An 8,556-nucleotide genomic window follows, 5' to 3' on the forward strand; every position below is an offset into this window, starting at 1 on the left:
CCCTTCACTAAAGCTGGTAGTTCAGAATTTAGACCTGAACGTTTCAGCAGTGAGAGCCGGCCCGTGTGTGTCATCCCAGAGGCTCCATGCTGCCGTCCCTTCCCTTGTCTGCGTGTTGTTGAACTGGAGCTCGTCTCTGTGCCTTTGGGATAGAGGTTCTTTGAGAGCCTGCTGAGAATCTGTCCATGTTCCCATAGCCCTTTGGATGAAGACCCAAATTCCGTACGTGGCCTCCAGCGCAGACTGCCCACCCCTCTCTTAGTCCCTGGAGGGGTTATGCTGTCATATACCACCAGGCCTTTGCACATGCTGTTCTCACTGCGGAACCGCCTTGCCGCTCCCCTTTACTTCATTGTCCTGCACTCGATATTCAGACCTCACCTTGCACATCTTCCCCAGGAGCCCTTTCCCTGACCTCCCTACGGGGTCAGGCCCCAGCCCCTGTCGGCTCTCGTAGTTATCGTGAGCCCAGGAGGATACCAGTGATCCCACTGACATACCTTTAGGCTGTGATCCCCATCGCAGTTGCAGTTTTGTATTTGTTCACGGGATCATTTATTAATGTCTCTCTCTAGGGCAGTGGTGGTGAACCTATGACACGCGTGTCAGAGGTGACGCGCGAACTCATTTTTTTGGTTGATTTTTCTTTGTTAAATGGCATTTAAATATATAAAATAAATATCAAAAATATAAGTCTTTGTTTTACTATGGTGGCAAAGATCAAAAAAATTCTATATGTGACACGGCACCAGAGTTAAGTTAGGGTTTTTCAAAATGCTGACACGCCGAGCTCAAAAGGTTCGCCATCACTGCTCTAGGGCCTGACTGGAGCTCACATCCTGTTTCTGCCACTTCCCACTGGGGACCCTGGGCCAGTCATTTCACCCCTGGGCTCCTCAGTTTCTTCTACAGTGGGGCCTTGACTTACGAGTGTCCCGACTAACGAGTTTTTCAAGATACGAGCCGTCTCTCGGCTGATTTTTTGCTTTGAGTTGCGAGCTAAAATTCGGGTTACGAGCCAGCTTCAGATACCCCACCACTAGTTGGCGCAGCGAACGTCACAGTGAACGCCACAACATCAGCCCAGCATCACGTGTCTCACTCATTCACTTTTGATTTGACATACGAGTAATTTGAGTTACGAGCTCCGTCACGGAACGAATTAAACTCGTAAGTCAAAGCCCCACTGTGTTATAAAATGAGGTTGATGCTTTTACCTACTTCATTAGGAGGTTATGACGATTGATTGAGATAATTTGTGTAAAGAGCTCAGAATAGAGCAATAGCTAGTAGAGAATGCTAGCAGGTGATGTTGTTGTTATTCTCATTACTACTACCACCGTGGTGTATCGGGGCTTATGTCTGTTTGTTGAGATTTGTGTACTTGGTGCTAGGCACACAGTAGATGCTCAGAAAATACTTGTTGAATGAATGAACGAATGAAAGGACGCATGGAGTGAAGTGGGGACAGCAGTAGCACCACGCTCATTGGGTTGCTGTGGGGATACAAGATAAGGCACTGTCCCATCTTTGCACTTAGTGGACACTCAGAAATATTTGCTGGGTGAAACTGGGAGAGCTGCCATGGGTTTATTTAAGGCTCAGGAGGGGCTTCCTTTCAGGGTGCAAATTAGTGGCGTGAGAGTGGCTGCTGGTCCTCTGGGAGGAAGCGTGGGCTTCCAAGTGCTATCATACATGAGACATGGAATCATTCGTCCTCCCCACCCTGTGTTTCTCTCCTCTAGAATCCTTGCCCGGAATCTGGCGCGTCCTTCCTTTCCAGGATCACCTTCTGGTGGATCACGGGGTAAGGCCTGGCCCTCCTGCCCAGGGTGGGGGTAAGAGAGGAGTTGGCGGAGGGCGGGGGCGAGGGAGTGTGTGGCATAGCTGTGCCCTCAGTGTGCCTGCCCCGGACATGGGTCTCAGAGACACTGACCTTGTCCCCACAGTCACTTGAACCCTTGTGGACGGCTTGGCCTGGGGCAGTTAGAAGCTGTATGCTCTTGTCTTAGCTTTGGGTTTGGGTATTTTTAACATTAGGAATAATTACTATTATTGCCATTGTTTCAAACCCTTCACCATCAGGAACATAATATACATGCAACATAGGAAATGTGGGTAAGAGAAACATGCATAGATCAACAACAGAAAGCACCAGAAGGCAACCACAGTCAACAGTCTGATAAGCTCTCTTCTGCTTTTTTTGGTGTGTGTGTTTGGGTTTTTTTTTTGTTTGTTTGTTTTTTTGCACATTCCTCCCCCTCCCCCACATTGTCAGCATCTTCCTGGGGATTTTTTGAACCTTTTTCCCCCCTGATCAGCATTGTTCCTTGTCTTTATAAAGTTTTTACAAAATTTTTTTAAATTAAATATTTTTCAGACCTAATTATTTTTCAGATTATTGTTAAAGAACACCATTGGGACAGTTAGTATAATTTTAAATTTTTAATACGTTTTTATTGATTTTTAGAGAGAGAGAGGAGGGGAGAGAGAGAGAAACATTAATGAGAGAGAAACATCACCAATCAGCTGCCTCCTGCATGCCCCCTTACTGGGGATTGAGTCCACAACCAGGCATGTGCCCTGACTGGGAATCGAACTGCTGACCTCTTGGTTCCTAGGTCGATGCTCAACCACTGAACCACACTAGTTGGGCAAGGTACAGTTAGTATAATTTAAATATGGACTGTGGGCTATGCCATCCATGCTGGTATTTCTGAGTTTGATGATTGTTCTCTGGTTATATACGAACATGTCCTTTTTGTTAGGGGGATGGATGATATTTAGGGGTAAAGTGTTTAGAGTCTGCAACCTACTTTGAGACGGTTCAGAAAAGAACGTGTTCGCACAAGTGTGTTTATAGAGACAGAAATGATATAGCAAACTGGGGAATGAGGTGAAGGGCAGATAGGAATTCTTTGTACAATTCATGTGATTTTTCTGAAAGTTTGAAACTCTTTCAAAATAGCAAGTTAAAACTATTAGGATTACTTTTTATTATGAAAGTGTTCACACATGTAAAAAGACTAGTTCAATAAACCTCACTAAAGCTCACCACCCAGATTTAACAGTTCTTAATGCTTTGCCATCTTAGCCTTAACATTTTTTTAAGTACATTGGAGCCATCCTGGTATTTCCCTCCTAAATATTCTGTATGTATCTCTAAACAATGAGGCCGTTTTTCCTCGGTGACCTGACAGAATTTAGCAATAATTATTCAATGTACCCACATGGCCGTCCACATTCAGATTGTCCCAGTCGCTCAGCTGCCTTTGGTGTGGGGGCTGCCGTGAGGTGGCGGTGGCGGGCGTGTGCAGCGAGGGCCATTGTCCACTTCTCCTCGACTCTCATCGCCTCCTCCTCGTGTTCCTGCCCAGGTTGATGGTCCGGGGCTACCGACAGCCCCTGGAGAGCGCTGACCTCTGGTCCCTGAATAAGGAGGACACGTCGGAACAAGTTGTGCCCGTTTTGGTCAAGAACTGGAAGAAGGAATGTGCCAAATCCAGAAAGTAAGTGCGAGTCCTCTCGCCACGGGGGCAGCCAGACCCACTCTGGGACCAGCGCTCACCCCTTCCTCCACCGGGAGGAGATGAAGCAGGAGAAGTGTTTGCAGGGTCTCTGGGCCATGGGAGGGAGTTAGGGTCTGGCCCCACGTGCGGGAGAAGGAAGAGGTTTCAGGTAGGGCAGTGGCACGCGGTGAGTTCTGCTCTGTCACCACCCTGGGGCCGCCCTGGGGAAGGGGGATCACGGGGAGACCCTGGAGGGAGAGACCCTGGGGCCTCAGAGTTGCCTGAGTCCCTTTTTTGCGCTGGAGCCTTTGTTTCCTAGGCAGAGGGCTTTCTGAGAATTCAGCGAGATAAACATCACCCGATAAGTTGTCTGTCATTGGATAAGCCCTGTGAAGACCCTGGCAGGTACTGTTGTGCAGGCTCTTTATTCATCTTGCTCGCTAGGCTGGGTGCTTGCATCCTCCCTGGGAGAACTTTCTGAGAACTGAATCGTTGGGCTCAATGTGGGCCACCTACAGGGTGCTGGCTCCATCAGCACCTTGGCCTTTAGGGGGTCTCAGCTTGGGAGTTCGCTGCCTCGGTCAGGACACTGGCATATAGGTCACTGGCATGTAGGTCACTTGCTCTGTTCCCAAAGACCAGATCTAGCACTTGTAACCCCTGTGGATTGATGGACAGATGGATGGACGGACGGACATGGTGTGGGTGAGAGGAGAGTCCTGTTCTAGGAATTTCAGGGTGTGGCCTCTTGCAGTGAGGCCTCTTTAGTTAGCTGGAGACCAGTGTTAGCCTGTGCCGGCTCGGCTGCTGGGTGTCCCGGGCCTTTTGGGGAGCAGGCAGTGGCAGCCGGGCAGGGGGTCTGGCTTGGCTTCGTGGCCTCTGGTCTCGACATCCCAGCCCCTCTCGCTCCTCTCTTTAGCCTTGGGTGACTCCTCTCAAAAGTCAGGTCTGAGCTGCTTCCTCCCCTCTCCCCCACCCCATCCCCACCTTTTAAAATGCAGTGCTTCATTGGTTTCTATCAAATAGTTTTGAGTTTAACAAAATGGAGTGGAAATTTCTCTTAGCCTCCTGGCCTCCTGTAGGTGAAGGCCATGGTGGACTGTGGTTCCTGCTGGCATGACTATAAAAACTTCAGTGACTCTGGAAAAGAGTTTGGCTGTTTTTAAAAAATTTAACAATTATTGTACCACCAGCCATTCTCCTTCTAGGTGTGTAACCCAAGATAACTGGAGACGTGTTCATAAAAGACTTGTAGAGCAGCTTTGTGTGCGAGGGCCAAAGCTGGAAGCCACCCAAACATACACTGACAAGGGAACAGACATACAAAACATGGTGTAGCCATAAAAGAATGCATCTGAACAATACAAAGGGATTATCTCTTGATACACTTGACAACACGGAAATATCTCAAAATAATTTTGCCGAGTGAATAGAGCCAGATAAGAGTGCATCTTGGGTGATTCCATTATATGTAATTGTAGAAAATGGAACCCATTGTAGAGTAGAAATGAGATCGGTGGTTGCCAGGATGGGGGAGAGGTAGAGAGGTGGATGGGGACCTTTGGGGGTGATGGATGTGTTCTTTATCTTTCTTTCCCTGGTGGATTCACAGGTGTATACATGTGTCAAAGCACATCACATTGTACACTTTATTTTTTATTTATTTATTTTTATAATAGATTTTGTTGATTTTTACAGAGAGGAAGGGAGAGGGATAGAGAGTTAGAGACATCGATGAGAGAGAAACATCGATCAGCTGCCTCCTGCACACTCCCCACCGGGGATGTGCCTGCAACCAAGGTACATGCCCTTGACCGGAATCGAACCTGGGACCCTTGAGTCCGCAGGCCAACGCTCTATCTGCTGAGCCAAACCGGTAAGGGCACATTGTACACTTTAAATATGTGCAGTTGATCGTATATCAGTGACACCCCAATAAAGCTGTATGTTAAAAGGTCGTGTTTAAAGAAAGGGTGACCGTTTTACTTAATTGTCTCTGGTTCACAAAGGAATGCAAATAGCAAATAACAAATAAAAAGCAAAAGAAAACAAAGCTCTCCCGAATATGCATGTTAAGCAGTGGTTCTCAGCCCTTCAGACTCGTCATCCCCTTGAAGACAAAGCTTTTGTCACAGCTCCTTTACTGGATTTGTCAAATGAACTCAAAAAGAGTCTGGAGGCTTTGGCTAGAAATAAATGATAAAGGTTTATTTAAGGGTTTTAGGATCGGCAAACCAGGAGCACAGCTAGGCAGTACCCAAGAGTGTGTTACCGGGACCCCAATGTTTATGAGTCCGTCGGCCTGCACACACTGGTCCAAAGAAATGCATGAGCAGGAGTTCTCAGTATAGAAAGAAAAATAGTTTAATACTGAATCGGCCAGATGGGAAGCTAATGCTTGAGACCAGACTGCCGAAGGCCTGTAGGTTCAGATTACATAGGGCAGAATCACAAGACATCGCAGGTTAGGGGTGTGGGGTCCTGCTGGGGGCTGATTGCTCCAAGGGGAGGTAAGGATAACAGATCATTCCTTCAGGTCTTGAGGACAGTTCTGAGGTCTGCTCCAGAGTGCCTCGGTCTGGTCTGCGGGAAAGACGCCAGGGGAGCTGAAACATAGCTGAGGCCAAGCAGGATGTTATCTTGAGCCTGCCAGAGGGTCGGGCCTTGTGATCATTAGTCAGGTCTGGGCTACTGTCTTCTGCTGTGTCAGGGGTTGCTGATTATGGGGGAGGGAGGCTAGGTCTCTGAGGGGTACAGAGAAGAAAGAGATAGGATTTCTAGTGCTAGGGTTTAAAACTAAATTTTTTCCAAGTCATAAGGACCCTCGGTTTCAAGAAGAAAGAAAAGCTAAGAGTCCTGATAGTAAACGGTACATTCTTGAGAAGTGTCAGTCCTGCCCTCTTAGCCTCTGGATTGGTCCGAGATGGGAATCCTCTAGAGCAGTGGTCGCCAACTTTTCGGACCTCACGGACCACTGGTTGGTGAACGCTGCTCTAGATGACGGCTGGTCTGGATCCTGGACGTCAGGTGGTTTGGATATGTGAACGTTCTTCCTTAGTCCTTCAGGGGTGATGAGAGGGTTACCTGGAGGTCTGATGTATATCCAGGTATTGACACGGGGGCTCAGACTGGACCTGGGGTTCAGCAGCCTCGGTTCTTGAGGTCAGGTCAAGAAAGAATTCAGAGTCAAGACTCAAACTGTCAGAGAATATTTATTTGGAAAATCATAGAAGTAGAAGAATTGAGTGTAGAAAACAAGTTATAGAGGTAAAGGAAGGGCCCTTGGAGCTTAGAAGTGAGGAAGGTAAAGGTGACACACCTGGGGGGAAGAGGAGGGAGAGGGGGCGGAGAAAGGCACGGGCATGCTGCTGGGTGCTCTCCTAAGGGTTTTGAGGGTGGAGATTTTAGGAGAGGTCCCAGGGTTTTCCAGGTGTGTCTTTTCAGGGTCAGGGTCAGGTCCCAGGGTTTTCCAGGTGTGTCCTTTCAGGGTCAGGGTTTCCACTGATTGATTACTTGGTGACAGGTCAGGGGTCATTATTCAGTGCAGCTGGTTCTGAGGTCAGCTATGGCATAGCTTGTCTGCTTTTGCTTTTCTGGGCCTGGAGCTGAAATATAACTGAGGCCTAGATGTTATCTCGAGGGAGTTCGGTCAAGGGGTCCAAACCTCATGACACATGATGGCGATATGCTCCATGAGGTAAGGTCACCCGGGGCAAGGTCCCATCTTACACTTGTCCTTTGTTCAGCATCCGTGGCTTTCCACCCTGGTGACCTTCTGTACCTGGCCCATCGTCCTTGCTCTGCTCATGTCTGACTGCCTCAATCGATAAGTTCCCAGGATAGTTCAAACAGGAATGGAATTGTTTCCTCAGGCCTCAACTTGCTTGTTTTTAGGAATTTAGCCGTTCAACTCTAGTGACTCCATTTTATTTCTTCACTCTATTCCTCAGCTTTAAGGAAAAATATAGATAAAAACCACGCACCACATATCCAATTTAAAAAATCAACATAATGCTAATGCTCTCACTAGACCTTAAAGGAAAACTAAAAGGTGAGGGACTTATAATAAACGACACGTGTTTCAGTGTGTAAATGCTCAGGCGTGCAGTAGAATAGAACCAAGGAGTCGCTGCTGGCTCCTAAGGGGAGACTTGTCTGCAACAGCTCAGCTGACTGGTGTGTGGTTCTGGAGACCTGATCCACCAGCGCCTCACAGACCAGGAGTTTGCTACGTGGTCACCAACGCTTGGCCAAGTTCCTAACCAAATAGAGTCTTTCCCTAATTTGCACAGTCATTGCATTTCTAAAAAAAAAAAAAAAAAAGAAAAATTTGAGGCATATTTAAACTTGCAAGAAAGAAAATGCACACTCTGTATGGATTTATGTCGGAAGATGGCATTGGATTCTAGACTTAGGTAATTCTAGGCCTTCCACCTGCGTGGATGCCCACCGGGTTCTTCCTTTGGGACTGTTCTGTACCTCACAGAAGGTCTGGTCTCTGGCTCAGTGAGTAGGACCATCAGAGAATGCAAATTTGCAAAACACAGGCTTCGAAGCCTGTGTTTTTTGAGGAAGGAAAAGCACACACACACACACACACACACACACACACAAAAGATAACATAGAAAGAATATCTTGAATCATTTGCACTTGTGACGTGTAAATCCTGCAGGGCTGTGCTTTCACAGGAGGGGCTCATTGAGAGGTGGTGGTGGTGGAAACGTGCCTCAAGTTGGTAAGATCCTTTCTCCGTGATTGCAGATCAAGCCTGCCCTTCTGTGTTACATTGGAATGGGTCCAAGATCACGCTCAGAGTATATCCAGAAATGTGGAATTTTAGTCAGTCTAAGACCATTTTAAGTGTGAGATTTCACCTTTGCCAAAAGATGGAAGTCCTTATTTACCAACGACAGACGAAGCCATCCATAGCTCCTCAATGCTGCTTGGTGGGTCCAAGGCCCTTCCGCCTGCTCTCCCACCCGCCCTGGCTATCTCGAGGCTCTGTGCTTCCTGGAAGAGGTGTCCCAGCTCTTTTCAAAACCCTTA

At 47.6% G+C, this 8,556-nt stretch overlaps 1 protein-coding gene across 1 annotated transcript in view; it reads left to right on the top strand.

The window, feature by feature from the left end:
- ABCC1 (ATP binding cassette subfamily C member 1) overlaps nucleotides 1-8,556 on the top strand; it is a 106,026-nt gene that overhangs the window by 23,653 nt on the left and 73,817 nt on the right. The window contains exons 6-7 of the mRNA XM_006101666.2: nucleotides 1,746-1,807; nucleotides 3,378-3,509. Coding sequence (XP_006101728.1) covers nucleotides 1,746-1,807; nucleotides 3,378-3,509 — 194 coding nt within the window. The remainder of the gene's footprint in view (nucleotides 1-1,745; nucleotides 1,808-3,377; nucleotides 3,510-8,556) is intronic.

The sequence above is a fragment of the Myotis lucifugus genome, unplaced genomic scaffold (genome assembly GCF_000147115.1).
Source record: "Myotis lucifugus unplaced genomic scaffold, Myoluc2.0 scaffold_376, whole genome shotgun sequence".
Classification (NCBI taxonomy): Eukaryota; Metazoa; Chordata; class Mammalia; order Chiroptera; family Vespertilionidae; genus Myotis; species Myotis lucifugus.